Here is a 22,188-nt window from a genome sequence, read left to right on the forward strand (position 1 = left end):
TGTGCTGCCGGCAACCAAAGAGTCTGTATGGGGCCGAGCGATGGCGTCAGTGATCACGGCTCGCCATACTGTGGAGGGGACGCTGCATGTAAATGTCTCCTCCACTGCCTTACATCTACAGCTTTCTGCACACCAGATGTATTTTGCAGCAGATTTCACCATATATTAGAAGGGTGAAGTCTGCAGAATCGGATGACTTTTACTGGGGGTCATTTACGACCAGCGCTTCGCTTGGTTTTGGCATGAATAAGTCACTAAGGGTGTTTTTGCGCCGTCCTCGCCACTTGACGGACGGATTTCCACGCGGATTCCGCAGATTTTTTACACCATGTGCAGATGAGTTTTAAGTCTCATCCACTTTTCCCGCTTCTGTAAAAAGTGAAGGTATATGCATAGTATACTGTCATTATCTGACGAACACCCCTCGGACTGATCCCCTATATACTGTACGTATTGCGCCCTAATACCGCCTGGTGTATATTTTATCATAGAACATAAAAAGTCACTGTTTCCCATAGCAACCAATCAGCGCTCACGGCTCATGACCCAGTACAGGTCAGAAAATAAAAGCAATGATGTGATTGGTCGCTACTGCTAAACCCCTCCCCTTCCAGTGTTCAGACATCATCCTGTATCCAGCTGCTGCAAGGGTTAACCATAACAGCGCTCCCGGCGTCCTCCGCGCCGATTGGTTCTGGTCTCTATGGCGACCGGTCACGTGACGTACTCAGCCCGGAAGCGGAAGTGCTGTCAGCCGCCGCGACTTCCTGCGGTCATGTGATTAAGAAGAGTTGTTGGTCGTAACCGAGCTGCCCCGAGCGGACATGGGCTGCTGCTACAGCGGGGAGTCGGACAGCGGCAAGGGGGTGAGGGCCGAGGGCAGGAGTCCGGTCACCGCCGGGGGAGGGGGCTGCGGCCTGCCGGTACCGGGTGGGCCGGACCGCACCGGATCCGATCCAGTTCTGGCTGTTCACTGCCTGCAGAGTCCTGTCAGAAGTTAGGAGGTTGCAGTGTGTGTGTGTATATAGGGAGTGGGGGAGGGGAGCTCAGGATGTCATGTGACTTGTAGGGCCCTATTGAGGGGCCACACAGATTAATGCAGGTCATGGTGTACGGTTAGCGTGTTGTTGACGTGTTGGCGCCGTGTGACCTGTACCTGTCAGTCTACACCGCAGTAACGGTGCGGAGAGCGGATCGCTGCTGTACGGCGAGATCCGGTATCAGAGACTTATTCGCAGGGAGCTCCGCTGACCATATATGGGCGATGACCTAATATGGACATTTACCGTATATGGGCGGTTACATCACTGGAGCTTCCCCGGTCCTGGACCGGCACTGGGTTCACAGCGGACTGACTATACCGCCGGCCTCAGGGGACCGCAGTGACATCACCAGACGTAAAATACCCGGTGCCGACGCGTCACTCCGGCCTTCGTCGCTGAGCAGAGACACACAGGGCGAAGGGAAAAGCCTCAGTGTGTACAGAGCCAAGAAGAGGGGCGGCAAGGGGGCTACTGGGGTCTGTATGATTCTCTTTTTTGGCTAAAGGGAACCTGTTAGCAGTACTGACCATACTGAACTGCTGATAGCGCCAGACTGGTAGGGGCTCGGGAGAGCAGCATACAGATTCCTTTTGTGGAAATTTAGATTATCAGGAGGAGTGTGAATAGGAGGTTTTATTCTGCTGGGTTCTGCAAGTGCCCGGGAGGCGGAGCTGCATTATAATTGTGCACTCTGCAGAGGGGAGGGGCTGTGAGACGGCTCAATGCAGAGAGCATTTCACTGAAGCTCCGCCTCCTGGGCACCTGCAGGAGCAGAACCCAGCAGAATAAAACTTCATATTCACACTACTCCCGGTGCTGTCAGCAGTTTAGCATGGTCAGAACTGGAGATGAGCGAATTTCATGTTATGACATTCGTCCACGCCATGTTTGGTGGTAAAAGCAGAATTGCGCGATGGATTCCGTTACCACGGACTATAACGGAACGCCTCTAAAGGGGTAGAATAGAATTGCGTTATGGTCGGTGGTAACGGAATCCATCACGCAATTCTGCTTTTACCACTGAACGAATTTCAAAATATAATCATCTCTAGTCAGAACTGCTGACGGACTCCCTTTATAATACACAGAGCAAAATAAGGAAGGTAACATTTCTGTCTCGAGTTTAACCCCTTAGTGGCCCCGTCTCCTCTGTAAGCCATAACTAACAGCTCCGGGTCTCAGCGCAGACTTTTCCTCTACAGCCCGGATCAGAGGCCTCTCCAATCCCTCCTGCTAGGCCTTTCATTGCGGCGCTCTGTGGCCACAGTGGGATTAGAGGGGACTCCCTTTTTTTATATGTGCAATGCAAAAAATTTATATAAATTGCAAAGTATTTTACATGTACCTTCAAACAGAACAAAAAATAATTTATCTCCCGCATAAAACTAGGCCTTACACAGACATGTCGGTGAAAAAAAACCTAAAAAAGTTATGGCTGCCTGAACACGGAGAGGCAAAAACTGGTTGTGCTGAGGAGGATGGGAAGAGCTGGCTGCTGTGTGGGGGGCTGTGGGGACAGCAATCTGCGGTCCACGGCACGGGCTTCACGCGGTCGTGTGAACGAGCCCTAACACTAGAGGCCGAGAGTCCTGAGATAATTCACACCGTGGTGTGAACAGAGCCTGACTGCTCTTGTGCTATCCTTCTCTTGGCGGAGTCGTGGGACGGGAGACAACTATCTGCAGAATGGGGGTCCTGTGATTTCTCCGCCGCCCCCCTGTGGAGTGTCTGATTTGTGCTGCTTAAGGATGACCCTTTTAGTTTGCTCTGCCACTAGCTCGTCAGACGGGTTCCCCTCGAACATAACTGTTAGATTTTAGAGGCTACAAGCTTCAGCCCCCCCCCCCCCCCCCCCACCAGAACAAATATATTCTGTCTCATTTTCCCTCTAGGAACAGGGAGAGAGGCAACACTTGTTACCCCCCAATGAGACCCTTCCCAACAGGACACCAAATGGATCGGAACCCAACTCTACAAATAACCAGTCTGCTCGGACAGATGAGCAGGCCCTGCTGTCACGGATCCTGGCGAGGACAGCACAGTAAGTGCGCGGCGGGGGCGTCCTGCAGTACTGCCTTCCTCCTGCAGGGGGCAGACCGTGGTTAATGCTCTTGTCACTAACCCTTCTCTTCCTGTGCACAGGAACATCATTGATGTGTCAGCCGTAGAGTCCCAGGGGATGGAGCAGCACGAATGTATGGACCGGGCGAGACACTATAGGTAAGCGAGCGGAGGGCGACCTGTGATATGTGGGGTCCAGAGGGGGGTGACCGGGTGCAGAGCCATGGCTGTAAACATACTGCTCCAGGTGCCTGTACATAGCAGACCTCATAGGGCTAGGCAGGGGCAGTGGTTGGGGGGGTTGTTGGATGATAGGAGCTGTAATAGCCGCCATGATGGGGACATGGGTTAATCTCATTTTTCCCATATGTCTGGGGTCTGCGGTAAGGTGACGGTGAGTGGGCACAGTCAGTTGGCGATTTTGCCAAAAATTAAAAAATATCTTGATTATTTTCAATTTAAGGACAATTAAATTTTGCTCAAATACTTTTTTTTTCTAGCGATAACTTTCCCCCCCCTTTATTTGTTGATGTAGCCATATTAGAGCTCGTCATTGGGGCGGCGAATTGTATTATTTTCTTTTTTATTGTGGTTCCCATAACATATCGATTAACTATACATTTTTTTGGGTGGAAAAGGCAGTTCTGTCATGTTTTTTTTGCACTTTGTATTTACAGTGTTCAGTGTGGCATAACTAGTGTTTATTTTCAAGTGGATAGGAGAAAAACAATTCCGCTATGTTTAGTGTTTTTTATTTTGTTTTGTTCATGGGGTGGTTTATATAACAGTATATTTATTGTACGCAGATATCTGTGCTGTTTACAAAATAAAGACACTTTAATAGAAAAATGTTTTTTTTTTTTTTGTTTTTATCAACTTTATTAACCTTTTTTTTTTTTTTTTTTTTTTTTTTTCTTCCCTCCCACTTGCAGACATCCCTTTTATAATGCACTGGTATACAGTCCCTGGTCTGTAACAGTGACAGGCTGTCTATTAGCGAGTGTGGCACAGTCTAATAGACATACAGTCATGGCGGTACATTGGCACCTCGCAGTTGCAATCCCCGGGGGCCAATTACTTAACTGCCCAGTTGCCACGCTCTCTATTAATTGTGGCATCTAAGGAGCTAAATGGCCAGGATTGGAGCTGTCCGACTACAATCAGTGGTGGTCTCCCGCATTGATCCGGAGCTTTAAATCATCGCGGCCTGCGCTGTCTTTTCTCAGTCCCTGCCATCAGTGCCAGGGTTAAAGGGATTATCCTATTATTATTGTAAAAAATCGGACATCATACAGTACATGACGGTCTCTTTCTAGCAAAGCTAGAACCAGCGCTGCGCCTCACATGGGTCCAGAGATCTCCACATTCATTGCTCTGCTAGATTTATGTCAAGCTGGAGCTCAGGGGGCGTGTCTCTGCTCTCCCTCTATCGCAGCTCAGGGGGCGTGTCTCTGCTCTCCCTCTATCGCAGCTCAGGGGGCGTGTCTCTGCTCTCCCTCTATCGCAGCTCAGGGGGCGTGTCTCTGCTCTCCCTCTATCGCAGCTCAGGGGGCGTGTCTCTGCTCTCCCTCTATCGCAGCTCAGGGGGCGTGTCTCTGCTCTCCCTCTATCGCAGCTCAGGGGGCGTGTCTCTGCTCTCCCTCTATCGCAGCTCAGGGGGCGTGTCTCTGCTCTCCCTCTATCGCAGCTCAGGGGGCGTGTCTCTGCTCTCCCTCTATCGCAGCTCGGGGGGGGCGTGTCTCTGCTCTCCCTCTATCGCAGCTCGGGGGGGGGGGCGTGTCTCTGCTCTCCCTCTATCGCAGCTCGGGGGGGGCGTGTCTCTGCTCTCCCTCTATCGCAGCTCGGGGGGGGCGTGTCTCTGCTCTCCCTCTATCGCAGCTCGGGGGGGCGTGTCTCTGCTCTCCCTCTATCGCAGCTCGGGGGGGCGTGTCTCTGCTCTCCCTCTATCGCAGCTCAGGGGGCGTGTCTCTGCTCTCCCTCTATCGCAGCTCAGGGGGCGTGTCTCTGCTCTCCCTCTATCGCAGCTCAGGGGGCGTGTCTCTGCTCTCCCTCTATCGCAGCTCAGGGGGCGTGTCTCTGCTCTCCCTCTATCGCAGCTCAGGGGGCGTGTCTCTGCTCTCCCTCTATCGCAGCTCAGGGGGCGTGTCTCTGCTCTCCCTCTATCGCAGCTCAGGGGGCGTGTCTCTGCTCTCCCTCTATCGCAGCTCAGGGGGCGTGTCTCTGCTCTCCCTCTATCGCAGCTCAGGGGGCGTGTCTCTGCTCTCCCTCTATCGCAGCTCAGGGGGCGTGTCTCTGCTCTCCCTCTATCGCAGCTCAGGGGGCGTGTCTCTGCTCTCCCTCTATCGCAGCTCAGGGGGCGTGTCTCTGCTCTCCCTCTATCGCAGCTCAGGGGGCGTGTCTCTGCTCTCCCTCTATCGCAGCTCAGGGGGCGTGTCTCTGCTCTCCCTCTATCGCAGCTCAGGGGGCGTGTCTCTGCTCTCCCTCTATCGCAGCTCAGGGGGCGTGTCTCTGCTCTCCCTCTATCGCAGCTCAGGGGGCGTGTCTCTGCTCTCCCTCTATCGCAGCTCAGGGGGCGTGTCTCTGCTCTCCCTCTATCGCAGCTCAGGGGGCGTGTCTCTGCTCTCCCTCTATCGCAGCTCAGGGGGCGTGTCTCTGCTCTCCCTCTATCGCAGCTCAGGGGGCGTGTCTCTGCTCTCCCTCTATCGCAGCTCAGGGGGCGTGTCTCTGCTCTCCCTCTATCGCAGCTCAGGGGGCGTGTCTCTGCTCTCCCTCTATCGCAGCTCGGGGGGGGGCGTGTCTCGCCTCTCCCTCTATCGCAGCTCGGGGGGGCGTGTCTCGCCTCTCCCTCTATCGCAGCTCGGGGGGGCGTGTCTCGCCTCTCCCTCTATCGCAGCTCGGGGGGGCGTGTCTCGCCTCCCTCTATCGCAGCTCGGGGGGGGGGGCGTGTTGAAGGATGAAACTGAGCATGTGCGGCCATCTCAGTGAGCAGGACAGAGAAATAAGAAGAAGAACAAGCAGCAGGTGGCGCTGTACAGATACATTGTATTGAATAACTCAGTGGCTATGCTAAATGTTTAATTACATGCAATTACAGAAGAATTCAGATCCAGGGGCTGGTTGGACAACTATAGGATATATTTTGTGGGGCAACCCCTTTTAATGGTGTGGACGGCACGGACTGAACACCCTGCGCAGCCCTCGCTGATACATCACCCTGGACAGCAAAACTTTTTTAATTAGATTTTTAAAAAAATTATATTTTCAGGCTCTAAAAATGCAAATGGGCTCCACTAATCCCCCAGTCCTCCAATCAGCATTGTGCTCCTGACCTACATAGCTGTACAGAGTGCTGAGGGGTAGGCTGGCACTGCCAGTGTGTCCTGTATACCCAGGCTGGTACATGGCCGCAGCCTCTGAAGCATCCTTCCTATGTGTTTTCCTCCTCGCTTTTATCGGTCCTGGATTCTGTTCTTCTGATGTTTTTCATCTTCTGTTTCTTCAGCACAAAACTAGTGAAACTCAGCAGTAACCTGACGCTGTGGAGGAAGGTGCCCCCTCTGCCCTCGCTCACTGCCCAGCCACACCAAATACTCGCCAGCGACCCGGTCCCTTATGCAGACATACAGCAGGTAAGTGACCCCGAGCACACCAGTACCAGTGCTTCACACCTGTGGGACCGAGTCCCCTTTTGTGTCATGTTTACCTAAGGAGAAGTTCTGCAACTTTACTTACTTTGTGCCTTCTATATCCCTGCTTGCTGTCAGTGGATAGGAACAGGCATCGGTTCCATCTTCAGGTTATACATCTCACAGCTGAGGGTTTGTTCCAGTGTAGACAGTCCTCTGTAAGTGATACATTGTAACAAACCATCAGGACAAGAGAGATAATATAACCTGTCCTATTCTTGTACGTTTTGCGGACAAGAATAGGCAGTTAGATCAATGGCTGTCCATGCTGTTCCGCAAATTGCGGAACGCACATGGACGCCATCCGTGTTTTGCAGATCTGCAATTTGCGGACCGCAAAACACACAATAGTCGTGTGCATGAGGCCTAATAGTTATTTTAAAAATCCCTGATTGTACAAAATGAAAAATAATAAAACAGAGTTTGTAGACTCAAAAATGAGCTTCAAAATCATTACAAAAAGTTAAATATATAAAAACATATAAAGTTTAAATCGCCCCCTTTCCATATAATAAAAAATAAATACTTAAATAACAATAAATATAAACATCATGGGTATCACCACGACCGAAAACGCCCGTACTACCAAAATATTTAAAACATTTTCAAATACTGCGAAAGGCGTAACGGAAAAAAGTGGCTGATTTGCCATTTTTTCATTGCTTCTCTTACACAAAAAAATGTACAAGTCACACACACTTCAAAAAGGTATCAATAAAAACTACAGATTCTCCCGCAAAAAGTGAGCCCCTAAACAGCTCAGTAGACATGAGGATAAAAAGTTATGGGGGTCAGAATATGGTGATGATGCATATGGGGTATCGCTGTAATCGTACTGACCCAGAGAATGAACGGTATGGGTCAGTTTTGTCGCAAACAAAACGCAGTGGGAACAAAACCCGTAAGACGGTGGAGGGATTTTTTCCAATTCCACCCCATTTGGAATTTCTTTCAGGCGCCGGTGCGATATCCGTGTTTGGGGTGACTCTTACCTGCATTATACACAATATATTTCTATAGGACCGCGGGTCCCTTAGGGAGTCACAGTAATGGCGACCATTGTACCCCGCTCTCCCCCTGTCTTCCCATTCCGTGATGTAATGGTTAATGGCCTTTCCTCTCCTGTTTCAGGTTTCAAAGATCGCAGCTTACGCCTTCAGTGCACTTTCTCAGATCCGCGTGGACGCCAAGGAGGATCTCGTTGTACAGTTTGGGATTCCATAGCAGCCTGTCCCCATTCTGCCCCCCCCCTCCCATCTTCTCACCCCTCCCCCACTATACACTCGTACTGATTCTCGCTACGTTGTCTCTGGGACGCCCGTCTCGCCTCTTGCACTGGTCCGTGAGGAATCCCACTGATGGAACGCAGCGGGGGTGTTGGGGTCTAATTAACCCTTTCCTTTTTACTCTCTGCCACAGCTGATTTCAGTCGAGGTAATGGATTTACACGGCGTCGTCGTGGTGTCATCGGTCTATTCACATCAGGACAGGTTCACACCATTAAGGGGTCACCGCTCATACCGGAGCCTGGGCATTCTGGGTAATCGTCCTATGTGACCCGTCTGTGACTGTAGACCATTTCCCATGATCCCATGCTTCTCCTTGGACACATCGATCCAGGGTCATTTCCATTGTGTGGACCTGTGAGTCCTTGAAAGTACAAGCACTTATGGCCGCCCTATTGCTGGTTAGGCCGATATTTGACACAGTAGCCAATACATGTAAGTAAAAAACCGTGCTCATGTGATGCGCGATCCCAGCTAACACACGGTTAACGGCTGAGTAGACTGGATGGAAGCCGGCACTTTGTGCCCCTCAGACATAATTGTCTCTAATCGGAAGTAATTTGGGTTCGGCCCCCACTTTCTTTAACCTTTTTTACTTCCCGACTCTGTAGATTAAATGTTTTCCTCGATGACGCCTCGTCTGCCGATTGTTGTTTTTTCCTCCAGCGTCCTCCTTGACCCGATCAGTTCTAGGTGATAATTTCTGGAGAACCCAGCTTTCCCGGAGTCTTGAATGTTTGCTGTGATTATCCCCCCTCAGTACAGAATCAGAGGCGGCGCCCGTTCCAGCGGTAGAATATACGTATTCTTCCTAGTCGCAGCCATTGGGAATGTATTCGTGTACGGATCGGTGGAGCTGCCGTTTAGGGTTTTGGAAAAGCTGGGTTCCTCTTGGGAGGGGTTGTCTGGTTTCCGATCATTACTTAGGCCGGTTTCGTCAGCCTGCCCGAGCTCTCTGGACCCGGCGTTGCCAGATGTTACCGGTATCCCATTGACTATAATGGGTTCCAGTCGGAGACCCGCCCGCTACCCGTCAATATGCTGGGGTTCAGCCGAACAAAAACCTCTGCACTGTCCGGCCAAATGCTGCCATATTTGCCGGGTAGCGAACAGATCTCTGCCAGACCCCATTATAGTCAATAGGGCCGGCTGGCATTCTGGTAACATCTGGCAAAGCCGGAACCAGAAAGCTCTGACAGGATGTTCTGCTGTCGGCAGTGTGAAACAGGCCTTACCTGACAGCCCCCACGCTGCTCCTCCGGTGGTGACATGTGACTTGTGCAGCCAATCAATGGCCTCAGCAGTGCACTGAAGAGGCCAGCGATTGGCTGCGGCGGTCACACGTCGCCAACATGCGAGTAAACAGCTCAGGATCTGTCAGATAAGCAATGATCTATTCTTGACTGCAGGCCAATCGTATACGCTGTCCAGTGTCAACCCCTTTAATGGAGGCATGGCCGAGTGAGGCCCCCTACACGAAACAGTTAACTCTTTAGGCGAACTGGAGTTCACAGGTTGGGTCCAGCTCCAGCATAAAACAACTGATGTGTGAACCAGCCTAAATCTTACACCCCTTCAGTGACTAAGATTGGAGACACTCTCATGGAAATGTCATGTTTGTTCTGTGCTTTGGTTTTTTGCCGTTTTCAAGTGCCCTGCTTGTTGTCAGTGAATGAACACTTTTGGGCTGCAACGATTAATCGATGTAATCGATAACTGGATTCGTTGTCGACGAATCCAGTTATCGAATAATCGCCGATTCGTTGCTATGCGGGCGGTTTACTTTAAGTCACTGCATCTTTATTTTACCTTACAATCGTGACGCTCCAGTAAGAACTCGGAGGGCGGCGTAACGTCACTTACTCACGTGACGCGCCTGCTCCGCCTCCTTTATTCATAAAGTGGGCGGAGCAGGTGCGTCACGTGAGTAAGTGACGTTACGCCGCCCTCCGCTCTGCCTGCAGAGTTCTTACTGGAGCGTCACGATTGTAAGGTAAAATAAAGATGCAGTGAGTGATGCTGTGAGCAGCAGGGCCGGGGCTGTTATGGGTAGGGGGATCGGTCTATGGCACTGCTATGGGGAGGGGGGGTGGGGATCTGTGCACTGCTATGGGGAGGGGGGGGGATCTGTGCACTGCTATGGGGAGGGGGGGGGATCTGTGCACTGCTATGGGGAGGGGGGGGGATCTGTGCACTGCTATGGGGAGGGGGGGGATCTGTGCACTGTTATGGGGAGGGGGGGGATCTGTGCACTGTTATGGGGAGGGGGGGATCTGTGCACTGTTATGGGGAGGGGGGGGGGATCTGTGCACTGTTATGGGGAGGGGGGGATCTGTGCACTGTTATGGGGAGGGGGGATCTGTGCACTGTTATGGGGAAAGGGATCTGTGCACTGTTATGGGGAAAGGGATCTGTGCACTGTTATGGGGAAAGGGATCTGTGCACTGTTATGGGGAAAGGGATCTGTGCACTGTTATGGGGAAAGGGATCTGTGCACTGTTATGGGGAAAGGGATCTGTGCACTGTTATGGGGAAAGGGATCTGTGCACTGTTATGGGGAAAGGGATCTGTGCACTGTTATGCCCATAACAGTGCACATATCCCCTTCCCCATAAAAGTGCACATATCCCCTTTCCATAACAGCGCCACCCACAGATCCCCCTCTCCATAACAGCGCCACCCACAGATCCCCCTCTCCATAACAGCGCCACCCACAGATCCCCCTCTCCATAACAGCGCCACCCACAGATCCCCCTCTCCATAACAGAGCCACCCACAGATCCCCCTCTCCATAACAGAGCCACCCACAGATCCCCCTCTCCATAACAGCGCCACCCACAGATCCCCCTCTCCATAACAGCGCCACCCACAGATCCCCCCTCTCCATAACAGAGCCACCCACAGATCCCCCTCTCCATAACAGCGCCACCCACAGATCCTCTCCATAACAGCGCCACCCACAGATCCCCCTCTCCATAACAGCATCACCCACAGATCCCCCTCTCCATAACAGCGCCACCCACAGATCCCCCTCTCCATAACAGCGCCACCCACAGATCCCCCTCTCCATAACAGCGCCACCCACAGATCCCCCTCTCCATAACAGCGCCACCCACAGATCCCCCTCTCCATAACAGCGCCACCCACAGATCCCCCCTCTCCATAACAGAGCCACCCACAGATCCCCCTCTCCATAACAGCGCCACCCACAGATCCTCTCCATAACAGCGCCACCCACAGATCCCCCTCTCCATAACAGCATCACCCACAGATCCCCCTCTCCATAACAGCGCCACCCACAGATCCCCCTCTCCATAACAGCGCCACCCACAGATCCCCCTCTCCATAACAGCGCCACCCACAGATCCCCCTCTCCATAACAGCGCCACCCACAGATCCCCCTCTCCATAACAGCGCCACCCACAGATCCCCCTCTCCATAACAGCGCCACCCACAGATCCCCCTCTCCATAACAGCGCCACCCACAGATCCCCCTCTCCATAACAGAGCCACCCACAGATCCCCCTCTCCATAACAGAGCCACCCACAGATCCCCCTCTCCATAACAGCGCCACCCACAGATCCCCCTCTCCATAACAGCGCCACCCACAGATCCCCCCTCTCCATAACAGAGCCACCCACAGATCCTCTCCATAACAGCGCCACCCACAGATCCCCCTCTCCATAACAGCGCCACCCACAGATCCCCCTCTCCATAACAGCATCACCCACAGATCCCCCTCTCCATAACAGCGCCACCCACAGATCCCCCTCTCCATAACAGCGCCACCCACAGATCCCCCTCTCCATAGCAGAGCCACCCACAGATCCCCCCTCTCCATAACAGAGCCACCCACAGATCCCCCTCTCCATAGCAGAGCCACCCACAGATCCCCCTCTCCATAACAGCGCCACCCACAGATCCCCCTCTCCATAACAGCGCCACCCACAGATTCCCCTCTCCATAACAGCGCCACCCACAGATCCCCCTCTCCATAACAGAGCCACCCACAGATCCCCCTCTCCATAACAGAGCCACCCACAGATCCCCCTCTCCATAACAGAGCCACCCACAGATCCCCCTCTCCATAACAGCGCCACCCACAGATCCTCTCCATAACAGCGCCACCCACAGATCCCCCTCTCCATAACAGCGCCACCCACAGATCCTCTCCATAACAGAGCCACCCACAGATCCTCTCCATAACAGAGCCACCCACAGATCCCCCTCTCCATAACAGCGCCACCCACAGATCCCCCTCCTCCATAACAGCATCACCCACAGATCCCCCTCTCCATAACAGCGCCACCCACAGATCCCCCTCTCCATAACAGCGCCACCCACAGATCCCCCTCTCCATAACAGCGCCACCCACAGATCCCCCTCTCCATAACAGCGCCACCCACAGATCCCCCTCTCCATAACAGAGCCACCCACAGATCCCCCTCTCCATAACAGCATCACCCACAGATCCCCCTCTCCATAACAGCGCCACCCACAGATCCCCCTCTCCATAACAGCGCCACCCACAGATCCCCCTCTCCATAACAGCGCCATCCACAATTTGTTTTAATATGGCCTTTGAACATAATTTTTCAAGTAAAATCATATAAACCGCTTTGTTTTGTAATTTTGTCATTTTTCCCGATTAATCGTAGAAATTAATCGGCAACTAATCGATTATTCAAATAATCGTTAGGTGCAGCCCTAGAACACTTGAGAGGCGGTAAACCTGCCCCAAGCTAGACCTGTTGTCAGCCGAGCAGTGGAGATTAATCTAGGCCGGTTTAAACGAGGTGCGCTTTCCTGTTTCTTTGCTTAGGTGAATCTCAACAGTAAGGCCGGGGCTACACGATGGGATTTGTCGCACTACATTTTTTGTAAGGATAGCCTATGGCAGGGATGGCCAACCTGCGGTTGTAACACTACAATTCCCACCATGCCCTGCTGTAGGCTGATGGTTGTAAACAGTCTGGGCACGCTGGGAGTTGTAGTTTTGCAACAGCTGCAGAGCCGCAGGTTGGCCATCCCGGGTCTATGGCGGTAGTTCATCTGTAGGCAGATTTGTCATCCGGGGGGATCTGGACAGCTGGCGCCCCCAGCACGGGCTCCATCGCTGTCCACAGTTGCAGACTTGGCCATGCTCTGCGGCTAGCATGGAGCAGTCTGCTGTCCAGGTTCTATAGCTCACACAGAGGGTGAAATAAAAGGCTTTCATTCACTGACAGCAAACTAATCTCCTGATAAGTTTTTAGCATTTGAAGTCAGCACAGATCGTGTAAATGGCTTTGGTTAAAATGATCCATTCTGTGATCACGGGAACAGGGACCTGTCTGGGGGTCCGAGCCCACCGATCAGACACCCATCTCCTGCCCTGTGCACACGGGATAAGCTGTGATGCCCTTTTTGGGAGCGCCTTGTATTAGGAGGACTCGGCGCGGGGCCACACAGGACGCCTCTCCTGTAAAGTGTCGCCCATGTTCCCTTCTGCAGTCGGAACAGCTGGTGTCACGTGATTTCAGAAGCCACAAAAACCCCTTCCTGCGTCTTACAACGGTCTCTGTTAACCCTGTGAATGCTGGCTGGTCCATAACCAATGGGATATCTGCAAATACCACCAAAATAATAGTGGTCGACCAGATTTATTAACCCACATCATGCCTTTGATTTTGGCTCGGTGGGTGCAATCATTTCCCAAAGACAAAATACATTATTTTTTTTTTTCTTAAATGTATTTGGTGAAATGCTGGAGTCTGGACTCCGGATCCTACAGAGATACTGGGAGGAATTACCCACAGGAAAGGCCGTCAGTACCCGGTGGGTGGGGGTCCGACGCACAGCTCGGTCCATCGTGTAATGGAAGGGAGCAACGCTGCAGTAACCAGCATTGTCCACTACACGGCGGAGGGAGCTGTGTAGTCCCTGTGCTGATCGGCGGGGGTGCGGGGTGTCGGAGTCCTGCCGATCGTATGCTCATGGCCGGTCCCAAGGAAAAGCCATCAGTAGTAAAAATCCTGGACAACCCATTTAAAGACTGAAAGGGTAGCCGTAATAAATTGACCTAATTTCTTCACTGTTTTTAGATCTCTGCTTGCTGTCTGTGAATAGAAACAATAATAGTTTACACAAGATTTCTTCTGATCTACTCGTGCTCACGGCTGAGGGTTTGTTACAGTTGTATTCAGCCTAGACAATCCTCTGTTAGGTGGAGCACACACCGCTCACCTGCTGCAATAGTTTGTTACAGTGTATCGGTGCAGTTTACATTAGCGTGCTGCTCCATTTTGTCCAGTAAAAGGCAGAGGCCTGTGATATATAGTGGGGTCCGTCCAGATGGATTTGGCGCTTCGTCCTTGTTCTGCTCCATTCACACGTCCACAATTGTGCCGACCCATTCATTCTCTATGGGGACGGAATGGATGCGGACAGCACACAGTGTGCTATCCGCATTTCTGGAGCGTGCCGCCGATCTTCCCGCCTGCGGCTCCGGACGGAAAAAAAAATATAACATGTCCTATTCTTCTCCGCAATTGCAGACAAGAATAGGCAGTTCTATGGAGGTGCCGGCCGGGTGTATTGCGGATCCGCAACACACTACGGACGTGTGAATGGACCCTTATAGTGGAAATAAGATGTGAATGAAGCCTATCGGTTTTCAGAAAATATCCTCATTCACTGACAGCAAGTGGAGATCTGAGCACAGCATGCACACTGGTGCTGACACGGGCAGTGACTGTCCTGAGTGGTAGGTGGTCATTTATTGCCGCACTCCGCGTCGGTCACTCCTTCTTGGACCTTTTCACGCGTCTGCCTTTCAGGTTCATGCGGCTCCACACCTCGGCGCTGACTCGATCTTGTTTGGTGACGGCGCTGAAGTCGAGGGACTTGAGATTGGGCAGGAGCGACAAGATGTAGGACCTAAGGGGGCACAAAGTGTAGATCAGGCGGGTGTACAAACACAGGGCGCCGCTGTATCTATAGGGTACCCGCATGTGGGCCGCCTCTATATACCGCCAGAGCGTCCAGATGTGGTGATATGTACTCGCATTAGGGGCGGCCATGATTCTGCTGCAAAAGCTGCATGTGTGGGTTAAGTCCGTGTACGGATCTGTGGTGTGTACAACTGAAAATCCGAAAGAGAAACCTAAGGGCCGGGGCCACGGATTCCACAGTGTGAACGCACCCTAAAGGGGCTTTCAGACAACAGGAAACCCCCAAAATGTAAGGTAACATAATGACGGAGAGTCTCCCGACCCCTCTCTCATGATATCATGTGACCGCGATCTAAGCAGCGTACTGAGAGTTTTTCCGTATGGTCTCACCTGTAGCCTTTCTCCGTTTCTATGGGGTTGCCGTGCAGGGTGAGGCTCTTCAGGTCGGGCAGCGCGGCCAGTTTGTCCACTTCGCTCAGGTGACTGATGCTGTTCCCGTGCAGGTTGAGCACAGACAGGTGACGGAAAGCAGCGAGGACCTAAAAGCCAGAAGTCTTACATCATGGTCAGCACTTCTCTACTGAAATCCTCTGTGCTGCTGAGACCCAGTTCCTTACCCTATGTTAGGCCTCATGCACACGGCCGTCCTGTGCATTCAATTTGCAGTCCCCAATGCACGGGCAACATCTGTGCGGCGGCCGGGACGGATTGAGACCATTTAACTTGAATGGCTCTATGATCCGCCCGCACTGTGAATGCGTCTGCATCTGTGATGCGGGAAGCACACGGCCAGTGCCTGAGGCCTAACTCTCATCCTGTGACTCCCACAAGATCAGCACACTCCTCTCCTAAAATCCTCTGTGCTGCTGGGGACCCTGCTCATTCCACTATGTAACTCTCATCCTGTGACTCCCACAAGATCAGTACACTCCTCTCCTAAAATCCTCTGTGCTGCTGGGGACCCTGCTCATTCCACTATGTAAGGCCTCCTGCACACGACCGTTGTCCCGTTTAACGTGTTTTTCTGCGGTCCCATTGACTTTCAATGGGTCTGTGGAAAAATCAGAAAATTCACCGTTTGGCAGCCGCATTCGTGATCAGTGTTTCCTGGCTGTGAAAAAAATAGGTCCTGTCCTATTTTTTTCACGGCCAACGGTTCACGGACCCATTCAAGTCAATGGGTCCGTGAAAAATCACGGATGCACACAAGATTGTCATCCGCGTCCGTGATCCGTTTTTTCCTATCATTTCAATGGCATTTCAATTCAATTTTTTTTCATTTTTCATGTCCATGGATCCTCCAAAAATCACGGAAGACCCACGGAAGAAAAAACGGGCACGGATCACGGTACAACGGAACCACGTTTTGCGGGACGTTAAAAAATACTGTCGTGGGCAGGAGGCCTTACTCTCATCCTGTGACTCCCACAAGATCAGTACACTCCTCTCCTGAAATCCTCTGTGCTGCTGGGAGGACCCTGCTCATTCCACTATGTAACTCTCATCCTGTGACTCCCACAAGATCAGTACACTCCTCTCCTCAAATCCTCTATGTAACTCTCGGTCTGTGACCTCCACAGGATCAGCACACTCCTCTCCTGAAATCCTCTGTGCTGCTGTGGACCCTGCTCCTCCCACTATGTAACTGTCAGCCTGTGCCCTCCACAGGATCAGCGCACTCCTCTCCTGAAATCCTCTGTGCAGTACCACATCCTGGACAATAACATTAACGGTGACAGCTCCGCCTATGGCTGCAGCCTCCCAGGGTGTGACTTACGGGGTCTATATTGGACAGGTCATTGAAGGACAGGTCTATCCAGCAGAGGCGGGACGGGTCGCTCAGCAGCTTCTCCACTATTTCCCGGAAGCCGTGGATATCGGTCAGGGTGTTGTTATTCAGCCGCAGCGCCTGGCTCGTCAGCCTCCCGTTCTCACAGCGTTTTATGGGTTTTAGACCCTCGCGGGGGTCCTCCTGCAGCACGTCTGTGGGGAAGGACACCGGGGTATGAGGTGGGGGTCACACCAAGTGATGGCGCCTAACGAGTATATAGAAACTACCAGGAAAGTGACATTTCTGCCATTAGGGGTATCCCCATCATTTCAGGACCCTCACCCATCAGGAGAAAGGGGGAGCTCACCCATGGGAGTCATTGGTGTCTGCAACATCTGCATTAATGAGAGGTGCAGGTTCCTGGGGGGCTAATGACCCCCATTCTGCAATACAAGATGGCAGCAAATTGGAGGAGAAGCCGGCCACACTCTCTGCACTGCAGTCTATGGACGCAGCCGAGCGCCAGGCCTCCGGTCAGAGTTCCCCTTTAATCTGGCCATGTAGTAGACTGAGATAGCCTGACGTCGGTGTAGACCCGTTACCCCCTTAGTTCGGCCATGCTGGGGTTTTTTTCGGGTGACCCTACACTTTGCAGACGCTGTGATAAGGAAGATGGTGAAAGTTATGATCTCTGTTACCTTCCATGGTGTTGATGCACTTGAACGCCAGGTCCACGGGGGGCCCCGAATCACAGGCATTGTCGATCCGTTTACTCATGGCGGAACCTGGAGATGAGACAGGACATGGAATATAATGTCCGGATCCAGAGGGACAGTCCCAGGCGGTCAACCCCAGAGATCCGGACCCAGAGGGACAGTCTGAGACGTCCGACCCCAGGGGGGCAGTCTGAGACGTCCGACCCCAGGGGGGCAGTCTGAGACGTCCGACCCCAGGGGGGCAGTCTGAGACGTCCGACCCCAGGGGGGCAGTCTGAGACGTCCGACCCCAGGGGGGCAGTCTGAGACGTCCGACCCCAGGGGGGCAGTCTGAGACGGCCGACCCCAGAGACCCGGATCCAGAGGGACAGTCCCAGGCGGTCAACCCCAGAGACCCGGCCCCAGGGGGACAGTCTGAGACGTCTGACCCCAGAGACCCGGCCCCAGGGGGACAGTCTGAGACGTCCGGCCCCAGGGGGACAGTCTGAGACGTCCGGCCCCAGGGGGACAGTCTGAGACGTCAGGCCCCAGGGGGACAGTCTGAGACGTCCGGCCCCAGGGGGACAGTCTGAGACGTCCGGCCCCAGGGGGGCAGCCTGAGACGGCCGAACCCAGGGGGACAGTCTGAGACGGCCGACCCCAGAGACCCAGATCCAGTGGGACAGTCCGAGGCATTAGGTTCTGTCCCGGGCATCCCCCACCCCATCCAAACCGAACCCCATCCAAACCGAACCCTGAACGTTCCTGACACCTTTGAGGACCTCAGTACTAATAATGACTTTGCCTGTATTACCGGCTGCCGCCTGCAGAGGGCAGCACCGCTTGTCTGCAGTCTGCCCTACAGGACGGCACTGTGTGGGGCACAGGCTTCTATGGACTCTCCTCACCCTCTGCCCCCCGTATACTCACTGCTGGAGCCGCACGTCCCCTCTTCCCGGACTCACAGCCAGGGCGCTCAGCAGGGCTGTAGCTTAGCGACCGCGGTCACCATAGTAACTGTAAATAAAAACAGGCCGGACGTGTCACACCACCTGACCGGAAATACTAGAAGCACCTGCCCAGCGGTGTCGTACCACCTGACCGGAAGTAAAAAAAGCACTCGGGCCGATCAGACCACCTGACCGGAAGTAGCTGCAGCAGGGAGCTGTTGTCATGGTGATTATCGGCTTTCTGGTCGCCCATCTTGTGTGGCAGAGCCCTGCAGAGAAGTCCTGCCATCTGCTGTAGAACTACAAGCACCGGCTTCACCTCGCTGCCCTGGGGCCAGACATGGACTGTGAACCTCCACAGATTTCCACCTGCACCGCCCCTCGTGGTGATTCCAGCTGTAGTGATCATATTATTTTGTATGTGAATGTCTTACCATTGTCATGATCACTGCTTGCTGTCAGTGAATGTGCTGCCCTGACCTAATACAGCAGCAGGTTACAGGGGCCAACGTGGAGGAATCCTAGCTTCCCCCGATCCAGTCTTCATCTCAGGCCTTGTACAGACCGCTCACCTACAGTCTGAGAGGGGCGCCCGTAACGCCCCCCATAGACGTCTTCAGACTGGGCGCTCTCTCCTGCTGACATTACAAGTCTAGAGCCTTGAGACCCCCGGCCCGGTGGGGTGTGAGAGGAGCGGACTATCCGTGGCGCCCCCTGCAGGTCACTGTGAACATCCAGGTTTATGTCCCCGGGCAGCGGTCGGAGGCCCTCGCTTCAAGGGGTAACACAAGGTTATCCTTCATCCAGAGCATAGGGGACCATTCTTAGATCGGTGAGGGTCCTCCCGCCATGAGAACGGGGGTCCTTGAAGGGAGCCATGGTCAGGCATGGACATTAAATGGAGAGGTGCAGCCTCAGGGGCCCCTGATCTCATGATCGAAGAGAACTTGTTACTGGAAAGCCCCTTTAAAAGGAGGAGGGTCTTCATAGCCAGGAAGTGACCATTGTCATAGCAACCTCCTTGGTGACCTAGGGTTCCCACCATTACCAGACAATTCTCTGAGCTACACACAGCGTCCCTCTGTTACAGTGTATCAGGGCAGAGTGTAGTGCACAGAAGATTGTAACAAACCCTCAGCAGTGAGAAACGTTAGCTCTGGATGGGTTATCGGCCTCCGGATCTCAGTGAAGATCTTCCCATTCATTGACAGCCGGCAGAGATCATGAAAATGGAGAAGAGCTGAACCACAGAAAGATGAAAAACTTATAGAAAGTGAATATTCATGTCTGATGGCGGCCACCAGGGGGAGCTCTCTGCATGCAGGTGAACAGTGAATCCCCCCTCGTGCCCCCCAGTGCTGCCATGTAACGCCGCAGTGTGGGCACCGCCAGGACCATCCTGTTATTAATCTACAGGCGGTTCACAATAAAATAAAGTTTTCCAACATTTTTTAACATTTTTGTTATATGTATTTATTATTAATTTTGCAGTGTTTGTTTTCTGCAGCTCATATGTTTCACAGTACAAAGCAGCTGCAGAAAGCTGGAGACAAAGCTGTAACACAAAGTCTCCAGTCACTCTCTATAGCTCCATGTACAGAGCGGTCTCCAGTCACTCTCTATAGCTCCATGTACAGAGCAGTCTCCAGTCACTCTCTATAGCTCCATGTACAGAGCAGTCTCCAGTCACTCTCTATAGCTCCATGTACAGAGCAGTCTCCAGTCACTCTCTATAGCTCCATGTACAGAGCAGTCTCCAGTCACTCTCTATAGCTCCATGTACAGAGCAGTCTCCAGTCACTCTCTATAGCTCCATGTACAGAGCAGTCTCCAGTCACTCTCTATAGCTCCATGTACAGAGCGGTCTCCAGTCACTCTCTATAGCTCCATGTACAGAGCGGTCTCCAGTCACTCTCTATAGCTCCATGTACAGAGCAGTCTCCAGTCACTCTCTATAGCTCCATGTACAGAGCAGTCTCCAGTCACTCTCTATAGCTCCATGTACAGAGCAGTCTCCAGTCACTCTCTATAGCTCCATGTACAGAGCGGTCTCCAGTCACTCTCTATAGCTCCATGTACAGAGCGGTCTCCAGTCTCTCTCTATAGCTCCATGTACAGAGCAGTCTCCAGTCACTCTCTATAGCTCCATGTACAGAGCAGTCTCCAGTCACTCTCTATAGCTCCATGTACAGAGCAGTCTCCAGTCACTCTCTATAGCTCCATGTACAGAGCAGTCTCCAGTCACTCTCTATAGCTCCATGTACAGAGCAGTCTCCAGTCACTCTCTATAGCTCCATGTACAGAGCAGTCTCCAGTCACTCTCTATAGCTCCACGTACAGAGCAGTCTCCAGTCACTCTCTATAGCTCCATGTACAGAGCAGTCTCCAGTCACTCTCTCCATGTACAGAGCAGTCTCACTCTCCAGTCACTCTCTATAGCTCCATGTACAGAGCAGTCTCCAGTCACTCTCTATAGCTCCATGTACAGAGCAGTCTCCAGTCACTCTCTCCATGTACAGAGCAGTCTCACTCTCCAGTCACTCTCTATAGCTCCATGTACAGAGCAGTCTCCAGTCACTCTCTATAGCTCCATGTACAGAGCAGTCTCCAGTCACTCTCTATAGCTCCACGTACAGAGCAGTCTCCAGTCACTGTCTATAGCTCCATGTACAGAGCGGTCTCCAGTCACTCTCTATAGCTCCATGTACAGAGCGGTCTCCAGTCACTCTCTATAGCTCCATGTACAGAGCAGTCTCCAGTCACTCTCTATAGCTCCATGTACAGAGCAGTCTCCAGTCACTCTCTATAGCTCCATGTACAGAGCGGTCTCCAGTCACTCTCTATAGCTCCATGTACAGAGCGGTCTCCAGTCACTCTCTATAGCTCCATGTACAGAGCGGTCTCCAGTCACTCTCTATAGCTCCATGTACAGAGCAGTCTCCAGTCACTCTCTATAGCTCCATGTACAGAGCGGTCTCCAGTCACTCTCTATAGCTCCATGTACAGAGCAGTCTCCAGTCACTCTCTATAGCTCCATGTGCAGAGCAGTCTCCAGTCACTCTCTATAGCTCCATGTACAGAGCAGTCTCCAGTCACTCTCTATAGCTCCATGTACAGAGCAGTCTCCAGTCACTCTCTATAGCTCCATGTACAGAGCAGTCTCCAGTCACTCTCTATAGCTCCATGTACAGAGCAGTCTCCAGTCACTCTCTATAGCTCCATGTACAGAGCGGTCTCCAGTCACTCTCTATAGCTCCATGTACAGAGCGGTCTCCAGTCACTCTCTATAGCTCCATGTACAGAGCAGTCTCCAGTCACTCTCTATAGCTCCATGTACAGAGCAGTCTCCAGTCACTCTCTATAGCTCCATGTACAGAGCAGTCTCCAGTCACTCTCTATAGCTCCATGTACAGAGCGGTCTCCAGTCACTCTCTATAGCTCCATGTACAGAGCGGTCTCCAGTCACTCTCTATAGCTCCATGTACAGAGCAGTCTCCAGTCACTCTCTATAGCTCCATGTACAGAGCAGTCTCCAGTCACTCTCTATAGCTCCATGTACAGAGCAGTCTCCAGTCACTCTCTATAGCTCCATGTACAGAGCAGTCTCCAGTCACTCTCTATAGCTCCATGTACAGAGCAGTCTCCAGTCACTCTCTATAGCTCCATGTACAGAGCAGTCTCCAGTCACTCTCTATAGCTCCACGTACAGAGCAGTCTCCAGTCACTCTCTATAGCTCCATGTACAGAGCAGTCTCCAGTCACT

At 52.6% G+C, this 22,188-nt stretch overlaps 3 protein-coding genes across 3 annotated transcripts in view; 1 reads left to right on the forward strand and 2 right to left on the reverse strand.

Moving 5' to 3' along the window:
- Positions 1–22,188, reverse strand: part of LOC120996590 (transmembrane O-methyltransferase homolog) — a 372,830-nt gene that overhangs the window by 40,190 nt on the left and 310,452 nt on the right. The window lies entirely within an intron of this gene.
- Positions 744–8,708, forward strand: LAMTOR1 (late endosomal/lysosomal adaptor, MAPK and MTOR activator 1). The gene is made up of 5 exons (XM_040426625.1): positions 744–866; positions 2,936–3,084; positions 3,186–3,263; positions 6,607–6,733; positions 7,922–8,708. Exons 1-5 carry the CDS (start codon positions 825–827, stop codon positions 8,012–8,014), a joined length of 489 nt encoding a protein of 162 aa, XP_040282559.1. The 5' UTR covers positions 744–824; the 3' UTR covers positions 8,015–8,708.
- LOC120996591 (leucine-rich repeat-containing protein 51-like) lies at positions 14,648–18,526 on the reverse strand. Its single transcript, XM_040426622.1, has 5 exons — positions 18,406–18,526; positions 17,479–17,565; positions 16,787–16,992; positions 15,400–15,548; positions 14,648–14,995 (listed from the first exon to the last, which is right to left on the reverse strand). Exons 2-5 carry the CDS (start codon positions 17,555–17,557, stop codon positions 14,857–14,859), a joined length of 573 nt encoding a protein of 190 aa, XP_040282556.1. The 5' UTR covers positions 17,558–17,565; positions 18,406–18,526; the 3' UTR covers positions 14,648–14,856.

This window comes from Bufo bufo, chromosome 3 (assembly GCF_905171765.1).
Source record: "Bufo bufo chromosome 3, aBufBuf1.1, whole genome shotgun sequence".
Lineage (NCBI taxonomy): Eukaryota > Metazoa > Chordata > Amphibia > Anura > Bufonidae > Bufo > Bufo bufo.